Source organism: Oncorhynchus tshawytscha, linkage group LG08 (assembly GCF_018296145.1).
Source record: "Oncorhynchus tshawytscha isolate Ot180627B linkage group LG08, Otsh_v2.0, whole genome shotgun sequence".
Lineage (NCBI taxonomy): Eukaryota > Metazoa > Chordata > Actinopteri > Salmoniformes > Salmonidae > Oncorhynchus > Oncorhynchus tshawytscha.
In genome coordinates, this window is record NC_056436.1 from 68,804,209 (window position 1) to 68,829,419 (window position 25,211).

General features: G+C 43.0%; 2 protein-coding genes across 2 annotated transcripts; both read right to left on the bottom strand.

Annotated features, from left to right (window-relative positions):
* Window positions 1-408: 408 nt before the first annotated feature.
* LOC112256036 (myotilin) lies at window positions 409-10,450 on the bottom strand. Its single transcript, XM_024428976.2, has 10 exons — window positions 10,273-10,450; window positions 7,241-8,069; window positions 6,973-7,120; window positions 4,715-4,810; window positions 3,756-3,793; window positions 2,914-3,046; window positions 2,253-2,460; window positions 1,993-2,158; window positions 1,624-1,757; window positions 409-518 (listed from the first exon to the last, which is right to left on the bottom strand). The coding sequence occupies exons 2-10, from the start codon at window positions 7,909-7,911 to the stop codon at window positions 409-411; spliced, it is 1,704 nt and encodes a 567-aa protein (XP_024284744.2). The 5' UTR covers window positions 7,912-8,069; window positions 10,273-10,450.
* Window positions 10,451-10,872: 422 nt separating this feature from the next.
* LOC112257077 (palladin-like) lies at window positions 10,873-12,907 on the bottom strand. Its single transcript, XM_024430654.2, has 3 exons — window positions 12,547-12,907; window positions 12,304-12,369; window positions 10,873-11,789 (listed from the first exon to the last, which is right to left on the bottom strand). Exons 1-3 carry the CDS (start codon window positions 12,661-12,663, stop codon window positions 11,640-11,642), a joined length of 333 nt encoding a protein of 110 aa, XP_024286422.1. The 5' UTR covers window positions 12,664-12,907; the 3' UTR covers window positions 10,873-11,639.
* Between the last annotated feature and the right edge of the window lie 12,304 nt (window positions 12,908-25,211).

Consider the following 25,211-nt stretch of genomic DNA (forward strand, 5'->3'; position numbering starts at 1 on the left):
TTTTTGTAAAGGAACTTCAAAAGAGTTATATCTGGAGACAATACATGATTCATTCTCTAACTAGAACAGCAAACCACAGAGACAGCATTTGACAAAGGTCTGTGCTCAGGCCAGGTAAGATTCACCATACTAGAGGATGATGTTGAACCATCTGACCAGCCCACCCTAAAAAAAACAACAGAAGGGCTCAAACTAAAGTGCATTTGACAAATGCGGGGACTGGTGAGGTGTCCTGATTGAGACTGAGGCACTGTGGGTATATCTGCTTCCTCAAAACTTTGATTAATTTCCTCCCCCAGGCACAGACAACATGACCGTCTCAGTGGACAGACTGACAGACCAGTATAAAGTGGAGCAGAGGGGTACAACAGGTTATTATACTGCTGGTTTAGTGTCGTCTAAAGCTCCTCACTCTCGTACAGGGGGCCGTGTGCTGGGGGGTCCGGGGATGGGGAGATGGCGGAGTAGGGGGACTTTAAAATGCTTGCCTGTAGGGGGGGCAGGCTTGTTGGTGCGAGCTGCAGAGACAGAATGAAATAAAAAGGTCAGGATATATTCAGAATAGAACCCTTGAACCTCTAATGCAATAAGAGGAAGTGTGTTTGAGCCAGGTAATAAAACATTTCAATAAAGCCGGTCATTGTCATAAATGTTACCAACCTATTATTTAAAACAATCTGAGAAATGGTTGGATCTCCTAATCCACAGGAGGAATGTGTTGCTATCCTAAGAGAGTTTCCTAAAATAACAGCTTATATAAGAGATGTATTAAGCCCCAGCTCCAGGTTCAACCCTTGGGGGTTTCCTTCTGGTCAGCAGAGTGCACGGCCAAATGTTACTGCACAGTTGAAGCCTGATTATTACAGCGCTGAGACAATTATATGAGCAAAGTCGTCAGTTTTTCCATTTAGTAAGCCCGAGTGGACAGAGCAAAATACGCACTCTCACCTGATCTATTACAGACTTGACAACTTCAGCGAGCTAGGCTGAATGGAGGTTCACCTCATGGCCACTCTCGGTCCGCGTAACAGATGGCATGTTATGTGATCAAGGGGAAATACAATAGCCAGCCAGGCCCGCATTTCCCTAGTAATAATATATCTACTATGGGTTTCTAATTCAGCCTTTACAACATGCGCTGCCATGGCAACCATTTGCGGGACAAGGGATACATTCCAGGGAATTACCCTCCATTTACACTGGAGAAATGCAAGCTAGAAAGAGGCCCCTCTGCTTCATTCTAACAGGAGAAAGTGCTACGAATATTGAATAACAGAACATTTCCCCCTGCTGCTACAGTACATAAGTTATTCTACAACACTGGTAATTCATGGTACAATAGTGCAGTATGCCATTTCACTGCCCTGCCATAGCAGACATTCTGAGTGCAAGGTTACAATGTTGTCTGTCTCAGCTGTAATCCCCGCTTGTCCCACTAGTGCAGATGTCAGCATGAGGACAGCTGTGTAGGGCCACAGGGGGTTGATGGCCAAAGCCTTTGTGGTGTTTCTGAGGTGAATTCTAAACAGCTACCATGGACAAGGAACAGCCAATTTACCTCCGAACTGAACACTAGTCTGTGCTTAACTTCAAACCACGCACAAACGCACAAGGTCTACTTACTTCCTACATCCAGTCTGGCATTGCAGGTGGACATGCCGGCCTCATTGATGGCAGACAGGGTGTACCAGCCTGCATCAGATTTGACTAGCCTCTCAATGAGCAGGCATTGACTTCCTGTGCTGTCCTGGTACAGGCTGGGGGACAAACGTCAGGCCTGGGTTAACCTCTCATGGAATCAATAGAACCTCACTTTCAGCTAAGAGGTTCACGTTACCTAGCAAAGCTATATCAGCTAATTAGCACATGTACACTTCAGATATATTCTACTCAGCTAAGGGACAGAAATTACAATCTCTACTGTGAGTATTTCTCCTTCTAAAAAAAGGTATACAAACACCCTGAAAGTGATGGAATTGAAGTTCCACCCACCTCATTCTGGTGGGGTCAATGCGTAGCATGTCTTTGTCTTTCTTCCAGAAGAGCTTTGGTGGAGGGGAGGCAGCCACCTTAGACTCTAACCTCACTGTGTCCCCCTCCAAGGCACGAGAGTTCAGCATCTTCTGGACGAAGGTAGGGGGACGAAGCACCTCCTGGGCTGGAGAGGTGAGAGGGGTTGGGGTGAAGGTGGAGCAGTGTCATCAATGCTAAGCGATGGGAAATTATTTGACAGTAGTCAAAACAGCCCTTACCGATAACCTCCAGTTTCATGGAGAAGCGGTTCTCCCCGGCGCGGTTCCTGGCAATACACTCGTAGACTCCGGCGTGATGCACCGTCACGATCTCAATGATGAAGGAGTGCACGCCCTTCTCACACACCAGCATCTTGTGGTAGTCGTCTGGACGGATGGCTTTACCATCCAGGTACCAGGTCACGTCTGGTGTGGGCAGACCCCCCACCTGAAGGCACAGCCAGAGGTGTATTCATTAGGGAAAAAACTGACAAACAGGGAGGGACAACCTGAAATGCCCAATAAGAAAATAAATTGCTACGGTGTGTGCTAATGAATAGGACCCAGGAGAGTGTGGACTGTAGTGTGGACTACTAGGGGGTCATGAGGGGGCGTAGTGCAAGGGCCCAGAGTGGGGGGTGATAGGGAGTATAGCGCAGCTTTTACAACCTGGTTATTCTAGTCACAGGGACTATTGGGTTTCATGTTTGGTCACTAGAGGCTTTCATTACACTTGAATAAAAGTGTTGCATGAGTCAGTGTCATAGTTCAACAAGGTCTTGACAGAAGATACCTCAGAAATAAGTTCCTACATAGGAAATGGATCCCAGCTATAAATGTTGAATGAGTCCAGTTATCAACATGCATTACTAAACTGATTAGAGCGTATCCAGTTCTGTACCTTGAATTGGATCCTACAGAACCTGCCCTCCTCCACCGTGAGGTCCTGGGGGACCTGGATGAAGCGTGGAGCATAGCACTTCTCCTGGATGGCTGAGCCCTCGTTGACATCAGTACCGGAGTGGTGTTTGCCCCTTGAAAAAAATAAGAAAAAGCGAGAGAGAATGAAAGAGCGAGAAAGCAGAAGGAGAGAGAATAGGAACAAAGGTGCTTTCATTCATAACTGTTCTGATGGCTGAATGAGTTCTCATGCAGACAACAGAGCTCACTCATCTTTTCAGCTTCAGAGAGCTAATTGAACTAATGAATTGTGCTGCATCACCATTCATGCTGAACCGTACAGAAAACCCCATAACATTGACAAGCAAATTAACAACAAGTCCATCCATGGATCCTAAACCAACTCACTTCAAGCAGCACAGCTTGTGCCCTTTACATACAGTTTATCATCATTGGAAGACAAGGCAATCCCAGGAAATCCCAGTGAGGAAGCCACACAGACATGTCAGAACGCTCAGTACATGGTCTATAATTGTCCTCGTTACGGCATGGCCAGGGGGGAACCGGAGCCCGTGGTAGACGGTGGAAACGGTACAAACACACTGCAGTGCCAGGAAACCCAACCCGGATCAGACAACCTGCCTCCCAATCCCAGACCTCAAGCCTCATTCACACATCTTCACCCTCACGTGGAGCACTGCGCCCCTCTTTCTGGTCTCCTCTCATCACCTACTGCTTCATTATGTGATGCAGTGCACATTCCATAGCAGCAAATCTGTATACCAGTATGTAATGTACTATCAAATATTGCACATGCTTTTGCCGTCCGTTGGTAAAAGGTACCATATTCCTCCGGTGTTACATCCCTCTGGTGATTCTGGCTGCAAGAGAAGACAGAGAGATTTGGGAATTAAAAGTATGCAATGGACCCATCTGTGTGTGTAAAACCATTCCTATACTGTTTATAGGCTGCGATTCATCTCTGCCTCTAAACTAGCCAACACTAAAGTTGACCCACAAAGGTTGTCTAGGTTCAAGGCTGCACCTTCTCCTGAAATACATTACTTTGAAACAACCTTTTTAAATAACCAGAGACTTGCTAATCTTTGTAAGTACATGACACTATGCCTAGGACAATGGGGATGGTTGGATGTAGAGGGCTATACCTGTGGTGTGGGCACGTGTATTTTACTGTGTGTGTGGTGGTCTCTTCCCAGCATCCTACACTACAAATCCCTGGGAAAATGCTGCTTTGGCACACAATCTTCACCCCTGCTATTTCTAGCTGCATTCTTTGAAGAGCACTGTGGATTGGCTGTAGACTTATCTCCTGTGACTGAAGAGGACAACAGAGCCAGAGGCCAGGCCCATTGTGTGAGGAGGACTCAGGGGTGATGGACAGTGACAGGGGACTAGTCACACACACGGTACAGGGAACATCCCGTCTAACTCAAAACCCACATACTATTAGTAACGACGGCTCCCAGCCTGACAAACTATTATCAGAACATCTGGAAACATACAGTAGCATGGCAAAATATGTATCCTTAAAATATACAATGACTTGAGCTAAGTGAACTAGTGTATTGAGGAAAAGTGTACTTTTTATGCCTGTGATGTGGTTGTCCCACCTAGCTATCTTACGATGAATGCACTAAGTCTCTCTGGATAACAGCGTCTGCTAAATGACTCAAATATCAAATGTATGTAAATGTCTAAGTGCAGGTACCTCCCTAAATAACTTTCCTACAAACCAAATGGGCTGTACTGGATGATGTAGAAGTGATATGCGTAGATTATACCTGGGCGGGTTGTGAGTCAGAGGAATTCTCAAAGACAGAGGCAGCGTTATCTGGACCCAGCAACCTCCGAGCCATGCGCTCCTCATAGGACAGCTTCTGTCAAGAGACAGACAGGAAATCAGCCACTGTTCAGTCAGTATACTTGCAAAATGCCAGTAGGTCCCAATTTGTTAATTGGAAGCAAATGGTGGAAATTCCACCACTGAAATCTTTCTACCTATTAAGATGCTTCAGATCTGCAAAAAATGGAAGGGGTAGGGAGTGAATTGGGACCAGCTGTGCCAGTAAATCTGTCCATAGAGCAGCCTCCAATGTTATTGGGTCTATTTCAACACAACAGCTACCCTGTGTTGATCATATTATACTGGTCCACTAAGCCCCTGGGATTCCACTGAAGCCTCCATTCATTGGAAGTTGGTTTCTAATGAAGAATGAAACTGGCATCAAGGATATTGTGTCCTTGACATGAATGACATTAATACAGGAAGGCTACAAGGGAATGATAAATTACTAAATCCATATTTTTCTCTTGCATAATTGCCAGGGCCACATTGTGGTATTAAATGGTCTGATGTACGCTGATATGGGTTCAAATCAAATAGGAACCATACATTTTCATGTACAGCATTCATACGGTAGTGGAGTAAACAAACACTTATTTAATGTGGTTTGGGAATAAACTAACATTTAGAGTGTAGCATCTGTCTTGACTCACATATTTTACATTTCCCTATCCACATACATACAAGTCCTAAGTTGACACCTACTCATTCCAGGGTTTCTTTATTTTTTTACTATTGTCTACATTGTAGAATAATAGTGAAGACATCAAAACAATGAAATAACACATATGGAATCATGTAGTAACCAAAAAAAAAAGTGAAAGAAATCCAAATATATTTTATATTCTTCAAAAGAAAACCACCCTTTGCCTTGACAGCTTCGCACACTCTTGGTATTCTCTCAACCAGCATTCACGAGGAATGCTTTTCCAACCATCTTGAAGGAGTTCCCACATATGCTGAGCACTTGTTGGCTGCTTTTCCTTCACCAAGGTCCAACTCATCCCAAATCATCTCAATTGGGTTGTGGAGACCAGGTCATCTGATACAGCACTCCATCACTCTCTTTCTTGGTCAAATAGCCCTTACACGGCCTGGAGGTGTTTTGGTTCATTGTCCTGTTGAAAAACAAATTATAGTCCCACTAAGCCCAAACCAGATGGGATGGCGTATCACTGCAGAATGCTGTGGTAGCCATGCTGGTCAAGTGTGCCTTGAATTATAAATAACTCACCAACAGTGTCACCAATAAAGACACCCCACCACCATGCATCACGGTGGGAACCACACATGCGGAGATCATATGTTCACCTACTCTGCTTCACAAAGTCACGCCAGTTGGAACCAAAAATCTCAAATTTGGACACATGAGACCACAGGACAGAATTCCACCGGTCTAATGTCAATTGCTCATGTTTCTTGGCCCAAGCAAGTCTTCTTATTGGTGTCCTTTAATCCTCTGAACAGTTGATGTTGAGATGTGTCTGTTACTTTAACTCTGAAGCATTTCTTTGGGCTGCAATTTCTAAGGCCGGTAACTCTAGTGAACTTATCCTCTGCAGCAGAGGTAACTCTGGGTCTTTCTTTCCTGTGATGGTCCTCATGAGAGCCAGTTTCATCATAGCGCTTGATGGTTTTTGCGATTGCACTTGAAGAAACTTCAAAGTTCTTGAAATGTTCCGTTTTAACTGAGCTTCATGTCTTAAATTAATGATGGAATAAAGTTTCTCTCTGCTTATTTGAACCGTTCTTGCCATAATATGGACTTTTACCAAACAGGGCTATCTTCTGTATACCTCCCCTACCTTGTCACAATTCAACTGATCGGCTCAAACACATTAAAGACATTCCACAAATTAACTTTTAACAAGGCATGCCTGTTAATTGAAATGCATTCCAGGTGACTACCCCGTGAAGCTGGTTGAGAGAATGCCAAGTGTGCAAAGCTGCCATCAAGGCAAAGGGTGGCTACTTTGAAGAATCTCAAATATAAAATATATTTGGATTACTACCTGATTCCATATGTGTTATTTCATAGTTTTGATGTCTTCACTATTATTCTACAATGTAGAAAATAGTAAAAATAAAGAAAACCCATGAATGAGTAAGTATGTCCAAACTTGACTGATACTGTATATCCACACAAAAACAATTTCCCTCCCCACTGACACGAGGTCAGTTTGTTAAAAGGGATACCTGGCTGTTTTGCCTACGGGCCTCTTTGGTACGCAGCTTCTTCTCCAGATCCTGGATCAGGGCGTCCTTGGAGCCCTGGATATCGTCATCCGTGTTGCGGGACCCTGACCTAGGAACAGGAGCCTTCTTCAGGGTGGGCTTGGGAAGGCTGGGGAGGGAATGAGAACGGGATAGCCAGAAGGCAACCATTAACACTAAAAACGTAATGCTATTACATACTAGTAATGTTTAGACGTTTTATTTACTGTTCAAAAATAGAGAAACTCACATGTTTGGGGTCCCTCTGTAGCTAGGAGGCAGAGACACACATGAGGGAGGAGGAAAGGGGGGCTGTGGCATGGAAACCGGGGGCGGGGGTGGAGAGTGGGGAAACTGACTCATAGGCAGGCTCTGTGTAGGGAGAGACAGTCCCTGTCCCATGTGCAGGGAGGCATCAAACCTGGGCTTGGGCAGAGGGTTGGGGGGGTTTGGGGAGAGAGCTGGGGATAGAGGCTGAGGAATAGACATGGGAGCAGGCTTGTAATGTGGGGTGGACTGAGAGGGCAGGACAGAGCAGAGGAAGGCAGCTGGAGAGGACTTGGGCTTGGGCTCAGGTGGGGCTGGGACACTGGCATAGGCCCTGGGGGTGAGGGTGATAGTGGAGCGCATGGGGGCGCAAGAGGGGGACATGGACTGGGCAGTGGAGGGAGGAGGATCACGAGGGAACACCGTCAGCTGTGAGGATGCAGGGGTGGAAATGGGGAAGCTCAGATTGGAAGAGGAAGGAGAGGCCTTGCTGCTGTTCCCGCTGGGCTGAGGCAGAGCCTGGGCGACATTGTAGCTGGTGGCCTGAAAGGCTGGCTGAGACTGGATGAACTGGCGTGGCCGAGCATAGTTGAAGGCACTGGGGGCAAAAAGGCTGGGGGAGAAGGTGGGCAGGTCAGCCACACTGCTGCTCATGCTACTGCCTCCAAAGTCTCTTGAGTTCTGGAAGCTGGGCTTGCTGGGAGTGAACAGTTTGGGGGTTGTTTTTTTGGTTCTGCAGGCTTTATGTGACCTCTGACTCTCTGAGCTGTGGATACCCTCTTCACTCACACTGCAGCTCTGAATCTGGACACCTGAATGGGAAAACACTTTGGTAACTTCATCTGCATTACTCAAGTTAACTGGACAAGTGGTGGACAAGTGGTGACCAAAGAAGCAACATTCCTTCCTACAATAAAAAATTGTTACATAGAAGCAACATTCCTCCCTACAATAAAATTGTTACACCAGTACCCACCCATGCACAGCCTTCTTAAAAAGGTGGAAAGTCCATTTTCAGTTGCTCTTTTTTGCATAGTAATAGTTCATCTGTGTGCAATTCCTTTTGTCTTGCCTTACACACGTAAAATAAACATTACTTGAACACAAACAGTGTCCACATGACCTTCAAGAGAAGTGGACACATGTTGCTGAATGGTTCTAATAACGTGTGAGTGGCTAAATCAGGAGGCTGACATTAGCTGGCAGGTGCAGCTCAGCTAACTCCGACACCCGGGCCCATGTGACGAGCATTGTGGGTAAGAGCAGAGCAGGCTACACTGTCGCCAACGATCATCAACAGAATCACGCAGGGTCTAGAAACAACACTACTTATTTCTACTCAATGCTAAAGGTCATTCAGAAAGAAATGATCAAACCAAGATGATTATCTGTGGTTTAGAATAAGGAGTTGTCTTCTCTACACATGATTTACTCTGTAATCGCTCCAACTCAATACAGCCCTGCTCTTTAGTGTCAAGCCTTATATTCAGTATACATCCCCTCGATCTCTGACAGATGGAGAGCAGCAGCACACCACACAAACTGATGTCTCTCTCCATTATGTAACGGGCCAGGGTACTTTGGGAACAGTGGAACGGTATGACCTGTGATCCAGAGGAGACCGAGAGATGCCATTGGAGTGCTCTTGGTCCTCTCCCTGGAATGCAGCCAGTTTTCCTTTTGTGGAAATCTGGCGGGCCACTCAAGAGTATTTCACTACACTCGCAATAACATCTGCTAACCATGTGCATGTGACCAATACAATTTGATTTGAATCCGGGCAGGGGTGGCGGCCGACAATCTTTCCATTTTGAAGGAAATCAATAAAAGTAAAGAGTGTTTTTGTTGATTCCATTGACCCAAGCCATTATTCAAAGACATATTGTCCTATTAAGCAGAACAGGTAGAGAGCCCAATGGAGAAGAGTGGACTGTTTTTTTTACATTATTATTATTTTTTTAACAAGTGGGCATAAGCAAACCTAATCACAGTAGTCTCAAATAGTCTGCTCTCAGAATCTTAGGAAAATTATAGTCTATTTTGGGACTTATACCTTAGCGAACCACATCACTGACAGAAAGTACCATTTTTTAATAAACCAGGGGGTATAAAGGGGTCCGGTCCCTGCCTAGTCAAACAAACAGGCATTTGAGAATACTGTAGCTATTAGGCAATTCCACAGTAACAGAATGATGCCAACTCAGATTTTTCACTTTAAAATGTCAAACAAAAAACAAGGACTGCGAAGTTAAACAAACCACACAACTCTATGCACAAGGACTACTGTTAACAACTTAAAACTTAAAATGTAATTAAAGCCCATTTACTTGAACAGTGTAACATTTGGTAACAGAATGACAATTTCTGCTTTTTCTGTCATCATTCTGTTACCAAACTTTGCATCTGCACTGTTCAAGTAAATGGGATTTTGTCAAATGTGAGTGTCAGCATCCTTCTGTTACCATGGATTTTCCTTATTGTTAAACTACCTCAAATACCATGCCCTAAAGATAAATCACACATTCACTACAGAGCAGCACCAACACACAGGCATCCCAATTCTAATATTTGTTTCCTACTAATTGGTCTTTTGACCAATCACATCAGTTCTTTTACATCAGATCTTTTTCAGAGCTGATGCTATAGGTCAAAAGACCAATTAATGTAAAAAAAGACCAGAATTGGGCTGCCTGTGTGCATGCAGCCAACGTTTCTTGAACTCTTTGGTATGCAAAATTAAATGATAGTAATCCAAGTTGCCTAGAGAGAGACCTCACTTTGACATGCCACTTAATAAATTAAACACTTTAATCACTGGTATGATATGCAGACGAACGTCAACACTAACATGGACAGGTCATTTCCATTTACTTACTCAGAACACGAGCACACAAGGTTTTATATAGACTACACATTTATACATTTCAACTGATTATAGAAAAACATAAATCAATTACAAACGTGTATAATAAATTGCACCTGTGACAAATTAATCAAACAATGCATTAAGCTTACCTGGATAAATGTTCCTAGATTAAATATCGTATGCTATTTCAACTTCAATAAAGGCTTCACCGCAGAGGAGAGTTAAATGTTTGTGATAAGAGTTGGAGTGCAACAGGTCCGTAGTAACTTGTGTACACCCACATCGGGTATGCAGAATGACGTGCGCGCCGACTCACAGGTGATTTCAGAGCGCGGCTGTAATGCGACCCCTGACCTGCATTTATTTTTATTTACATGTCACAGTCGCCCACATTCGTTGTGCCTTTAGCATACACACAAGCCTTTATAATCACCTATTTAATAACATGGTATAAACTTATAAACATGTTTTTTTTAAGGACAAATAGGCTAAATAATCCCCTCCCTGTTATTATAATCAGATGATAAACCATCTTCAAACCAAACTATCAGCGCTGTAAGTAATACCTATCTTAATCAAGTCCTAATTAATGAATGTCCACAGAGAATTCGATCATACAATGTTTAAAACTGTTGCAGCCTACCAGCAACTTCAAACAAGGCAATAGCCCACTCTTGTGGCAGTTGAATCAAAATGACATTAGGGAAACACTGTATTTCTCTAAGCTCTTCATCCCTGCTAAAGCAAAGATGACCTTTAAAATAATTCTTCAAAATTTTACATTTACATTATTGATAGGTATTTTGATTAAAAATGTAAAAAATACTGTCTCACAGAACAGCATACTGGACATTCATCTTTCAATTTGAGGGTTTTTGCAGGATGTTAGAATAGTTGAACTCACTGTTCTTCAAGTGGGTGACCAATCTCACAGACTGGGCTCTCTGGCCACTCTGGAGGGGTGCTATGTCCCTGCTATGTCATGAAGTAAAGAGGGAAAGTCATAAGGTTCCAGCCTAGTAGACTCTAAGGACTGCTCATCCATGGGCGTCTCTTTCTCCATCTGCTCTTCCAGGTCTGGACACAGACGTGGTCACATTGTCAGAATGTATTTCAGGATTGTATGTGGATTACAGTGGATGAAGAAAGCTGTGCAGAAGCACAACAGTAGTCTCCTGTGTCTGACCAGTTCTGAAGCTAGTCTCTGCTCACCTAGGTACACCTCCAGTATGGCGTCGCATGATACTGTTCCCAACTGATTCCCAGCTATACATTTGAACAACCCAGAGTCCTCTGGGAAGGCCTCTGTGATGACAAGGGTCCACAGCTCCTCTGTAGAGGTAAGAGAGGAGGACATACCAGCACCAATGTATCAGGTTTGATTGGTCATCTTATAGTGGCAAACTGGGGTAAATGTGTCCTTCAATAGCCAACAGTGGGCCTTGGGTATGTTTTCCAACTCACCTGGCACTGATGCAGAAGTAGCCTGAAAAAGGAGAACGTTAAGAGCCTACTCCTACTTACTCTTTCTGAGGATGTGGAAGTCAGCTGAGTCCACTATCTGCTCGTTCTCACGGTACCACAGAATCTGCAGTGGTGGCGTTCCACGAATACGGCACTCTAGAACCACCAGCTGACCCTTGACCGTGCTGATGTCATGGAGACGCTGGACACAGGAGAGAAGTGGATCAAAGCTAATGGCTGTTGACACCCACATGCCATCACCACCAAGCTCCTCCAATCTCAACCACTCTCCTCATCTCAGTCCTACGCTCATACAGTGGGTACCCAGCTGTTGGTCATTTAATAGACACTCTTATCCAGACTTACTGTGTGCATACATTTTCATACTTTTTCATAGCTGTTTAGGGAACAATCGTTAACAAACTGACAAGAAGAATGCTTTTGACAAATATTTGGACTTCTGACAGCAATTAAGACAATGGTCTTTGTCATCTTTTGACTGAAAAGCTATGTCATATTCAGATAACTGCCTAGGATGTCATAAGGAACTAGAGTAGGTGTAAATCCATTTGAATGGCAAGGATTAGGCCACTGGACACACTGATATAAGGAGGAAGGATCCTTCATGAAATGGATATAGTGCCAACCCAACCTAAACATTCAGTTCCATATTCAGTCACCAGATGGGGGTAAAGATGTATCCTGTATTAATTTACCTCGACAAAAGTTGGGGCCACGCCACCTCCTCCTGAATACTGTCTGGGGTAGGATGGACTCTGTGTCTAGAAACAAGATGGAACAACAATCAGTAGATACCAAAATACAAAGTAGCACTGTCAATATACTGTCTGTCTGTGGGTACATGACATCATCAATATTGATCAGGAGCAGTTGAAGCTGTTGAGTGTGTATATCGTGTGATGAGCTTGGTGAGTATGTGGAATGTGTGTGTCAGGTACCCTCTGGGGGCTGATGCAGAGGGGCTGCACCAGGCTGGAGTGTCTCTGCTGCTGGACCACAGTGGAGGAAGAGGATGAGGAAGAGGAGATTGCTTTGGAGGAGCTGGTCAGAGACATGGTGCTGGTCTTCTTCTGGATGCTGCACACACACACACACACACACACACACAAACACACACACACTCAGACCCCAAGACGGTGTGCAATCACACAGTTGTCCCCATGTCATTCCAATGTCTCAATATCTTACGGAAAATGATGTACTGGTTTTCATTGAAAATGTTTCATTCTAGTCATTCATGTCCTTTCAACCTACTGTGTCATGTTTCAGGCCTTCCCAGGGGGAGTGTCACTGTGTCCAATAGCTGCTGATTTCTGTACAGAGGGAAGGGACAATGAGCATGAGCTGCAGATGCTTATACCTCCCCTGCCCAGTAATGTGAAATACATAGATTAGGGCCTAGTGAATGAATTTCAATTGACTGATTTCCTTATATGAACTGTAACTCAGCAAAATCTTTGAAATTGTTGCATGTTGCATTTTTGTTCAGTATAAAAACACTCCCTATGTGACCTTACAAATGAAACATCCAAGGACACTGCACCTTGAGGTCCTGTCTTAATGTGACATGCCAAGTTTAACTGCCTGTGTGTGTGTTGTGTCAAAAGCCAACAACTGAGTGATCATCATGGTGTGTAAAGGTTACATAACAATCTATCCATCTGAAGGATCATGTTGTTTGACTCAGAAAGGCACTGTTCATCTCCTTTAATCTCCCACAATCACTGTGCTGATGGATACTGGCATGAGCCTCTGTCTATTTATACAGAAAGGGGATCCCATTGGCCCACAGAGGGAGCTCAGCTTGGGGCCAAGACTCTACAACAATGTAAATCATGTGCTGTTGACTGAACCAACTCAGAAATATGGTACGGCAGGTTATTCCTGTGGAATACAGACAAAATCCATGCAATAGTTTATTCTGGTCTTCATCAGAATTAGTTACAAAGACAGAAAACCATTCTATTTGATGGGATTTCATATAACTGTATCTATCTGGAGATGCATCAGTGTTTGCCAGGAGATGTGTCAGTGTTTGCCAGGAGATGCATCAGTGTTTGCCAGGAGATGCATCAGTGTTTTCCAGGAGATGCATCAGTGTTTGCCAGGAGATGCATCAGTGTTTGCCAGGAGATGCATCAGTGTTTCCCAGGAGATGCGTCAGTGTTTTCCAGGAGATGCGTCAGTGTTTGCCAGGAGATGCGTTAGTGTTTGCCAGGAGATGCGTTAGTGTTTGCCAGGAGATGCATCAGTGTTTGCCAGGAGATGCGTCAGTGTTTTCCAGGAGATGCGTCAGTGTTTGCCAGGAGATGCGTCAGTGTTTTCCAGGAGATGCGTTAGTGTTTGCCAGGAGATGCATCAGTGTTTGCCAGGAGATGCGTCAGTGTTTTCCAGGAGATGCGTTAGTGTTTGCCAGGAGATGCATCAGTGTTTGCCAGGAGATGCATCAGTGTTTGCCAGGAGATGCGTCAGTGTTTGCCAGGAGCTGCATCAGTGTTTGCCAGGAGATGCGTCAGTGTTTTCCAGGAGATGCATCAGTGTTTGCCAGGAGATGCATCAGTGTTTGCCAGGAGATGCGTCAGTGTTTTCCAGGAGATGCATCAGTGTTTGCCAGGAGATGCATCAGTGTTTGCCAGGAGATGCATCAGTGTTTGCCAGGAGATGCATCAGTGTTTGCCAGGAGATGCGTCAGTGTTTGCCAGGAGATGCATCAGTGTTTTCCAGGAGATGCGTCAGTGTTTGCCAGGAGATGCATCAGTGTTTGCCAGGAGATGCGTCAGTGTTTGCCAGGAGATGCGTCAGTGTTTTCCAGGAGATGCGTCAGTGTTTGCCAGGAGATGCGTTAGTGTTTGCCAGGAGATGCGTTAGTGTTTGCCAGGAGATGCATCAGTGTTTGCCAGGAGATGCGTCAGTGTTTTCCAGGAGATGTGTTTGCCAGGAGATGCGTCAGTGTTTTCCAGGAGATCAGTGTTTGCCAGGAGATGCATCAGTGTTTGCCAGGAGATGCGTCAGTGTTTTCCAGGAGATGCGTTAGTGTTTGCCAGGAGATGCATCAGTGTTTGCCAGGAGATGCATCAGTGTTTGCCAGGAGATGCGTCAGTGTTTGCCAGGAGATGCATCAGTGTTTGCCAGGAGATGCATCAGTGTTTGCCAGGAGATGCATCAGTGTTTGCCAGGAGATGCGTCAGTGTTTGCCAGGAGATGCATCAGTGTTTGCCAGGAGATGCGTCAGTGTTTGCCAGGAGATGCGTCAGTGTTTGCCAGGAGATGCGTCAGTGTTTGCCAGGAGATGCGTCAGTGTTTGCCAGGAGATGCATCAGTGTTTGCCAGGAGATGCGTCAGTGTTTGCCAGGAGATGCATCAGTGTTTGCCAGGAGATGCGTCAGTGTTTGCCAGGAGATGCATCAGTGTTTGCCAGGAGATGCGTCAGTGTTTGCCAGGAGATGCGTCAGTGTTTTCCAGTGTTGTTTGCCAGGAGATGCGTTAGTGTTTGCCAGGAGATGCGTTAGTGTTTGCCAGGAGATGCATCAGTGTTTGCCAGGAGATGCGTCAGTGTTTTCCAGGAGATGCGTCAGTGTTTGCCAGGAGATGCATGTTTTCCAGGAGATGTTTGTTTGCCAGGAGATGCATCAGTGTTTGCCAGGAGATGCGTCAGTGTTTTCCAGGAGATGTTTGTTTGCCAGGAGATGCATCAGTGTTTGCCAGGAGATGCATCAGTGTTTGCCAGGAGATGCGTCAGTGTTTGCCAGGAGATGCATCAGTGTTTGCCAGGAGATGCATCAGTGTTTGCCAGGAGATGCATCAGTGTTTGCCAGGAGATGCGTCAGTGTTTGCCAGGAGATGCATCAGTGTTTGCCAGGAGATGCGTCAGTGTTTGCCAGGAGATGCGTCAGTGTTTGCCAGGAGATGCGTCAGTGTTTGCCAGGAGATGCGTCAGTGTTTGCCAGGAGATGCGTCAGTGTTTGCCAGGAGTTGCGTCAGTGTTTGCCAGGAGATGCATCAGTGTTTGCCAGGAGATGCGTCAGTGTTTGCCAGGAGATGCATCAGTGTTTGCCAGGAGATGCATCAGTGTTTGCCAGCATCTCAAACTCCCCCGCCCACACAATACAACAGCATTAGGGGAAGGTTCAACACTCCATCAGAGTAGCAACATGAGACTTCTAAATGCTTCACATGAAAACAACAACACATCACATGCTAAGAGGAGAACAAGCATCACACAAAAAACACTAAACACACACCTTTTTTTAATTTTTCAAAATCAAATCAAATCAAATTTTATTTATCACATACACATGGTTTGCAGATGTTAATCGAGTGTAGCGAAATGCTTGTGCTTCTAGTTCCGACAATGCAGTAATAACCAACGAGTAATCTAACCTAACAATTCCAAAACTACTACCTTATACACACAAGTGTAAAGGGATAAAGAATATGTACATAAAGATATATGAATGAGTGATGGTACAGAACGGCATAGGCAAGATGCAGTAGATGGTATCGAGTACAGTATATACATATGAGATGAGTAATGTAGGGTATGTAAACAAAGTGGCATAGTTTAAAGTGGCTAGTGATACATGTATTACATAAATATGCAGTAGATGATATAGATTACAGTATATACATATACATATGAGATGAGTAATGTAGGGTATGCAAACATTATGTTAAGTGGCATTGTTTAAAGTGGCTAGTGATACCTTTTTACATCAATTTCCATCCATTTCCATTATTAAAGTGGCTGGAGTTGAGTCAGTATGTTGGCAGCAGACACTCAATGTTAGTGGTGGCTGTTTAACAGTCTGATGGCCTTGAGATAGAAGCTGTTTTTCAGTCTCTCGGTCCCAGCTTTGATGCACCTGTACTGACCTCACCTTCTGGATGATAGCGGGGTGAACAGGCAGTGGCTCGGGTGGTTGTTGTCCTTGATGATCTTTATGGCCTTCCTGTGACATCGTGCACTTCTTCTTCCTGGCCAAGCACGGAGACATTTACTGATTGTACCAGATCACATTTGACCAGGACAAGCAGATAGGCTAACGAGAAAAGCCTCCACCATGTCACAGAGTTGGGAGGAAAATGGACATATGCATGAGGTAACCCCAACACTCCAGAGAGATGGGGTTGTTAGTGTGAGTGGCATATGACCCTTAAAACAGAGGCTCCATTTAACGACAGACAGACTGGATCTCATGATAGGATTGTCGTCAGCAGGGAAACCCGTACGGTTGTCAGGGAGACACCTTCTTCTGAACACCCAGTCAGGTGATCTGATGATTCATCTCTTCAACATATCAGATATGTGATATCTAACAAGTGGGCTTGTTTCAGACATGTAAACCTTTCCATATGACACTGCTTTCACCCAGACCAGAATGGTGCATGGTATTCACAGTGTGCCCTGTATGAGATCCGGTGACTGGGCCTCCACCACCTATCGATGCTCTGGACCTGGAGGACTGGAGGACTGGAGGGATTTAGCTACTAGCTAGAATGGAGCATTAGGACGAGAGGAAACCTGAGCTAAGTCACAGTCTAAATTTGTTTAGCCTTCTGTGAGTTGGATTTAGAAACACATGGCGTAAGATAAATCTTCCCTGCTCCTGGTCTGGAATGTCCACTGGAGACAAAGTGCTGTCCCAAATCCATAGTGGGCTTAATTCGCATATTCACACTAGTCGTCCCTTCGCTTGCTCCCCTCGCATTGTCCTCTTATTAAACAAAGCATCTAAAGACATTCTATCTCCTCTGTCCGGCAGTCGTCGCCATAAGAAACAACAATCCCATATTTTTGAGAGGCAAAGGTAAAGGAGGGAACATGAATGTAGAGGCCTTTTCCTCTACACATTACCAGGAGAGGCAGGGCATTGGACAGCTTTGGAGTATTTAGAGGCATCACGTAAACAAGTACTGTCTCAATAGACATGCAAGCCCTCTGAAACTACAGGTACATGAAATCGCCTTCTCTTTGCTAAGGTCTTATTTAAGCTTTATATAGTACCATTAACATTCAGCCACTTTTTCATCACATATAGCACATTGTGAAGGTCTAACACAGCATGTTCCTTGAATGTAGCATTCCTTTAGTTTGCTTTAGCTGTCTTCCACAGTCATCTGCCTCCTCTAGGAGCTTTCTGATTGTACTGCAGCTGGCTCTTTAATACACTCAGATCAATGTCCAGTCATGGAGTACATTCCATCCCAACCATCACAACACAACTCAGTAATGATACCACAGGCAGCTACTGTCCAGCAGGAGTTCAAATACCAGGAAGGATTCTAGAATCCTGTTCTGGTAATTATTTAGAGGAATTTCCTGACAAAATGTCAAAAACATAAAACAATTAGAGAGTGTCATTTCCCCAAATTTGAAACCCTTATTCAAGGTTTTCAAAGAACTCTCTGATGAGAATAGGCTACCCGTCCTGTTGGGGGAGGACGCAGAGAGCTGTGGGTTGGCAGCGCACTACATTGCTGACTGCCAAAAGATGAGGGACAGTGTCTGACAGACCAACCAACCTGCACATGTTGTTATATGTATATATATTATTGTTATATGTATATATATTATTGTTATATGTATATATATATATTATTGTTGTATGTATATACAGTGGGTCAAAAAAGTATTTAGTCAGCCACCAATTGTGCAAGTTCTCCCACTTAAAAAGATGAGAGAGGCCTGTAATTTTCATCATAGGTACATTTCAACTATGACAGACAAAATGAGAAAAAAAATCCAGAAAATCTCATGGTAGGATTTTTAATGAAGTTATTTGCAAATGATGGTGGAAAATAAGTATTTGGTCAATAACAAAAGTTTATCTCAATACTTTGTTATATACCCTTTGTTGGCAATGACAGAGGTCAAACGTTTTCTGTAAATCCTCACAAGGTTTTCACACACTGTTGCTGGTATTTTCGCCCATTCCTCCATGCAGATCTCCTCTAGAGCAGTGATGTTTTGGGGCTGTTGCTGGGCAACACAGACTTTCAACTCCCTCCAAAGATTTTCTATGGGGTTGAGATCTGGAGACTGGCTAGGCCACTCCAGGACCTTGAAATGCTTCTTACGAAGCCACTCCTTCGTTGCCCGGGCGGTGTGTTTGGGATCATTGTCATGCTGAAAGACCCAGCCACGTTACATCTTCAATGCCCTTGCTGATGGAAGGAGGTTTTCACTCAAAATCTCACGATACATGGCCCCATTCATTCTTTCCTTTACATGGATCAGTCGTCCTGGTCCCTTTGCCGAAAAACGGACCCAAAGCAAGATATTTCCACCACCATGCTTCACAGTAGGTATGGTGTTCTTTGGATGCAACTCAGCATTCTTTGTCCTCCAAACACGACGAGTTGAGTTTTTACCAAAATGTTCTATTTTGCTTTCATCTGACCATGTGACATTCTCCCAATCTTCTTCTGGATCGGGGACTGATTTAGAGGGAGAACCACAGGATCCCTGTTGGGACAATCAGAGCTTTCAGTTTGCAGAGTGCATTGCAGAAGCATGTTTGGCCTGGCCAAATTTCCCTTCCATTACCCACACCACCACCCTGGAATGCCAACCCACTGGGCACAAACTGGTTTTGTCAATGTATTTTGATGTGGAAAATACATTGGATTTGAAGAAAGTCACTGTTGTTTTCAGGGTGAAATGTCAATGTCATTATGGTAACCAAATTTCGAACCTTGTATAAAATATGTTGAATTTGTACCTTGAAAGCAACGTCAGATCTTCAACATTATATCCACTATCAGAAAAAAATGTCTGGGCAGAACCTCCTACTGGAGAATTGATCTATCTACAGTATACCTTTGGTCTCCCATCCAGGCTTGTAACCAAGCCAGCCCTGCTTAGCTATAATAGCTGTTACTGACTATTATCAATTGTGAGAATTTTTAGAATTTTTGCAGAGAAATCTCAACTAAATCACTACTGCTATCAAAGTCATTTGAAATGGAAGGTTTAACAGAGCAAATTAAATGGAACCAAACTTTAACAGTCATATATCATCAATGAGGCTATTTAGGACTATATAGCATTTGTAAAGTCATCAACAGCTATTGTTTCAATACACCCCAGGATTCAACTAAAAATAGACAACATTTGTGGACTATAATAAAGGCCTAGGGGTTCAAGCTCTGGTTGATTTCAAATTGAATGATATTTAGTGATATGGAATTGTGCTTGGTTGTCAACACAAGCAAATATCAACATTTGAAGATGTATCTTCTGCTTGGATAGTTCCATCTGTGCCACTGACATAGTCTGGCTTTAATTCCAGTTTGTCTCTGGCTGGGCAACTCAATGACATTCAGAGACTGTTGTCTTGGCTGTGTACTTAGGGTCGCTGTCCTGTTGGAAGGTGAACTTTTGGCCCAGTCTGAGGTCTTGAGCGCTCTGGATCAGGTTTTCATCAAGGATCTCTCTGTACTTTGCTCCGTTCATCTTTTGCTCAATCCTGACTAGTCTCCCAGTCCCTGCTGCTGAAAAACATCCCCACAGCACCATCACCATGCTTTACAGTAGGGATGGTGGCAGGTTTGCTCCAGACATGACACTTGGCATTCAGGCCAAAGAGATTAATCTCGGTTTCATCAGACCAGAGAATCTTGTTTCTCATGGTGTGAGAGTCCTTTAGGTGCCTTTTAGCAAACTCTAAGCGGGCTGTCATGTGCCTTTTACTGAGGAGTGGCTTCCGTCTGGCCACTCTACCATAAAGGCATAATTGGCGGAGTGCTGCAGCGATGTTTGTCCTTCTGGAAGGTTCTACCATCTCCCCAGAGGAACTCTGGAGCTCTGTCAGAGTGACCATTGGGTTCTTGATCACCTCCCTGACCAAGGCCCTTCCCCCGATTGCTCAGTTTGATCGGGCGGCCAGCTCTAGGAAGAGTCTTTGTGGTTCCAAACTTAACTGCAGACAATTTTTGGTGCCCTTACCCAGGTCTGTGCCTCGACACAATCCTGTCTTGGAGCTCCACGGACAATTTCTTCGACCTCATGGCTTGGTTTTTGCTCTGACATGCACTGTCAACTGTGGGACCTATTATAGACAGGTGTGTGTCTTTCCAAATCATGTCCAATTAATTGAATTTACCACAGGTGGACTCCAATCAAGTTGTAGAAACATCTCAAGGATGATTCATGGAAACAGGATGCACCTGAGCTACACTTCGAGACTCAAAGCAAAGGGTCTGAATACTTATGTAAATAAGTCATTTCTCTTTTTTTAATTTTTTATAAATGTGCAAAAATGTCAATAAACCTGTTTTTTTTTGCTTTTTCATTATAGGGTATTGTGTGTAGATTTATGAGGATTTGATTTATTTAATCAATTGTAGAATAAGGCTGTAACGTAACAATACCTTCCAAATGCACTGTAGATCTGTCATTATCACTGAAAGCAAGTCTAAGAAGCGGTAGATCTGTTCTATGTGACCTATTTCTAAGCCTGCCATTCTTAAGGTTTGTTTTTTGGATTTTCTACTTTTGGTTTTGTTATGCAAAATATATTTCACAGTGGTTTAGATGGTACAATGATTCTCTACACTATTGTTAATATAATTTAATTATGCCAATGTGCTATCTTCAATTGAAAGCCCTTAATCTATTTTATGAGAATTTGTAAGATTTCTTGTTTGCATAAAATAGACGCAGACCAGTCTTTCAATAATAGGTAATAGAATTTATTCTCGGAACGCGCTACCACTTAAACACATGCATCAGTTTATATACAGATCATGACGTCATTACACTGCCTTAACCGAATCCCCTCCTCTCGACCGAGACAAAGTAAGGTGAAAAGTTCATTCTAACTTACTAACACACTCCCAGATAACTTTTGACCCCTCAACATTATCGATCACCACTGAACTGACAGTTTTAATTGACAGAAACCCTAGGAATGCACTCACTTCCTTATCTAAAAACCCCAGAGCTAAGTTTCAGTTGGGTCAACCATAGGCTAACGACCTTATGTGTTTACACAGTCCACAACCCATTTGTTCCTGCCCAGTTGGAATGGTGTTCTTTAACATTTTATTACTCCTTTCTCCTGTCACACAATTTCTTCTTATGAACTCATATTGTCTATTAAACATACAGAGTATAAGCTTACCTAGATACAATTCTATTTAAAATGGAGATATTGTTTATTCATTTATCCATAATAAATCCATAATAAATTCAACAACTATACTAGCTTATTTTGTCACATAAATTGAACTATTAGAATTGTAGCAAACAGGAAATGGTAGAGGGATTTCTGTATAGTGCAACTTCAACTTAGATTTTTGGTTAAGATCGAGACGTGAATCCAACATATCAATTCCCTAATTTGTAGACAAACTGGAATTAAAGCCAGACTAAGGCCTAGATTTAATCAGATTTAATCAGATCAAGCAGATGTTTTGGTGGTGTCGGAGGTGGAACTGCGTTGGATCCATAAAATCGATGCTCTTGCAATCATTGTCATGAAGCCAGACCCATCCCGTTCAGAGTGGGAAAATGTAGGCTATATAGAAATAATAATAATAATATAATAATTATGCTCAAATTGAAAAATCCTTAAACTAAATAATGATGATTTATATCATCTTAATTGAAGTGTAGATAACATCTCACATTCCAGTGTTCAAACTTGTAAACAAGGCTGCATGGGATTTCTGTGACTCTCTGCAGCCAATGTCTTATTTAGGTATAATGCCAACACTCACTTTTGGATTTGACAGCTCTAACGCAGTTTCACCCCCGACTCTGCCAAAACAAACGCTTTGTGGATGTTGGCTAAAGTGGATCTGATTTAATAGAGCCCTAAATCAGTGGTACAGATGGAACTATCCAAGCAGAAGATAAATGTCCTTCAAATGTTGATATTTGGTTGCATTGACTAACAAACACAATTCAATATCACTTTTGAAATACAATAAAAAAACCTAATGACTTGTCGACAAGTTAATAAATCTTGTTGGAAACGCATCTCCAACTCAATCCAAAAATAAAAGTTAAAGAAGAGGATTAAGTCAGTGGCTCAGATGTAACTATTCAAGCAGTAGATCTCATTTAAATGTTGATATTTGGTTGCAATGTCAACCAAACACAATATTAATTTTGTAGCAGTAAATAGCCTAAAGTTAAGGCTATCTTACAAACTAACGTAACATTCAACCTAAAAATGAGTAACACATTCATGGCCACATTTTGAGGTTACTTTAACTATAAATGTCTTCTTACTGTATGTAAATCATAGAAAGCGTGCATGTTAAAGATAGCATGCAAAGGTCACAGGTCTGTGGAGATCGTCAAAATTGCTGTAATAATCTGTGCAGAATCTCAAAGTGCATTGATCACTTGCACTATGTACTTTTAATGTAATCTCAACTGCAATCCAGGTCATTTGCTATTAGATGAAGTACAGTGATAACAACATCTGTTGTATAAATAAACAAAATATCTGACATTCTATTCCCATTTGAACTGTGCTTTTAATTGGTTTAAAGCGCAGTGATAGACATTTAGGTGACAACTAAACTAAAAATCTGACATTGTTTTTCCATTGGAATTTGGTTGTGCGTTTTGATGTTTGAAAGCATAGATAACACAATGGAAATCCAACACATTTTTGGCTGCCTTTTTGAGTTAGAACATATAGATTGTAATCTTATTGATCAACATCTCAACCAGATATGACCCAATTATCCACGTTGAAATTACGTGATGTGCCCAGTGGGAAGCTGCCTCACCCGCTGCACACTATATAATTGACACACGTTTCCAGTTCCACAGTTAAATCCCAGTGAATGCAACAGATTTTTCACGACACAACTTTGTGATTTGCTGCCATGTTGTACTGTTTGATCACTAAAATAAGCTGTCAAGTCATTCAAAGTTGACATGACTACTAGGTTAAGATCTCTATTTGATGTTGGTTAGAGACAGATAGCTTCACAGCTTTATGTATAGTCAACAGGTGAACACAAACCAGAGCATATTTTGAGTAAAGATCCCGTGACACAAGCTGTACTAACATCTGACCCTTTGACCACATAACTAATGGTTCCTCTGGGGGAAATAAAAAGTCCCACACCATGCAGAGAGACCTTACCAGTGAACCACTTTGTAGCTACTAGTCTAATGGGTGATGACTGTACCATGTGAGACAGGCAGAAACAGACAGATGGACAGACCGCGCTCTCTGGTCCTCCCCCTTATACTCTCTTTTCCCTGCTCATCAGGGGTGCACAGAGGAGGGTCCTTCTCTGAGCACTACTCAACTGTCATCGACAAATGGGTTTGGCTCCAGGAGGGGGGTGGTTTGTGGTGATGGGGGTTTTGGGGGTGTCAGAGGGACTGTTAGGTGTGGGGAGGTGGCCATGGCAGTGGCTGGGACTGAGAGCCACCGGCTCCACCGTAGCAGCGTCTGACTGAGCCTGAGAAGGGAATAAGTTGAGGAAGTGAGCTAGGTCTCGTCTCAGGTTAGCTCCCTTTCATCTGATACGGCTGACTCCACAGTTTACCAGCGAACTAAACTCTAATCCGCAAATACAGACCAGCCACTAGCCAGAGAGCTGCCCAAACCAAGGATATATAACACTGCTTTATAGCTATGGCCCAAACACTGTGACTGCTCCAGATGTGGAATACTGTTAGCATGTATAAAATCAAATGTTGATATTACTTAGAAGTTATTGAAATAACCACTGAACTACACAGTAATTGTATACAATGTATTTTATTGTTCAACAGTATTTTTACATAATAACACCTCAATTAGTGTTACTAATTCATTTCACCGGTTGGGTATACAGTACATGCTGTACAAATGATACAAAAGTTCCAGTGCAAAAATAAAGCAAAACTAAGACAAAACAAAGGACAAAATAAAATAAACAATTTTTCAATACAATTTCAAAAACAAAATGGGAAAAGAACAGGTAACGAAACAATATATGCTGTGGATATTTATCAATATAATTTGGTCAACCTTTATCATTAAGTTTTTGACACTAAAATAGATATATTTTGCTGGGGAAAACCTCAAAATTGAAATCCTTTCAGAATTATTTTGTCTTCTAACTCGAATTCCCCAAGAACAAAAACTAAATTTGCTCTGCATCATATAAAGCAGAGAGGACTCTTCACAGCTACACGATGCACACCTGACACAAACCATCACCAACCTCCTCAATCCTTCCTACAGTACTCATCAACATCCTCAGTCCTTCCTACAGTACAAAGCTCTCAAGAGGACAATGATCTCACATAAGAGCACTTCATGAGGTATGGGAGTGGATAGGGGGAGAAATGACAGAGAGTGCTATGACTCACAATCCTCAACTGCAAAACAAATGTCTGTTGGTAAAGTATTATCTAACTCAGTAACATGTCAGACATGACAAATTCTGCTTAAAATCCCCCTTTTTGTCTATAGAAATAATCACCAACTTTTTACAAATGGAGATGTAATCATATTGACTCACTGTCACAAGTTAATTACAAAAATGTGTTTAACTCTACCCATTGAATCCCTTATTCAAAATCTGGCAAATGATAAAATGTCCATCATACATGTCAAATGAATGAGATATCAACTGAATG

Coding starts and splice junctions, on each gene's coding strand:
- LOC112256036 (XM_024428976.2), bottom strand. CDS start 7,911: ATGAGCAGCAGTGTGGCTGACCTGCCCACCTTCTCCCCCAGCCTTTTT. Junction 7,121..7,240: donor TACAGAGGGACCCCAAACAT/GTGAGTTTCTCT, acceptor TTCCCTCCCCAG/CCTTCCCAAGCCCACCCTGA. Junction 4,811..6,972: donor CCCGTAGGCAAAACAGCCAG/GTATCCCTTTTA, acceptor GTCTCTTGACAG/AAGCTGTCCTATGAGGAGCG.
- LOC112257077 (XM_024430654.2), bottom strand. CDS start 12,663: ATGTCTCTGACCAGCTCCTCCAAAGCAATCTCCTCTTCCTCATCCTCT. Junction 12,370..12,546: donor TCTGCATCAGCCCCCAGAGG/GTACCTGACACA, acceptor TCTTGTTTCTAG/ACACAGAGTCCATCCTACCC. Junction 11,790..12,303: donor TGGCCCCAACTTTTGTCGAG/GTAAATTAATAC, acceptor TCCTGTGTCCAG/CGTCTCCATGACATCAGCAC.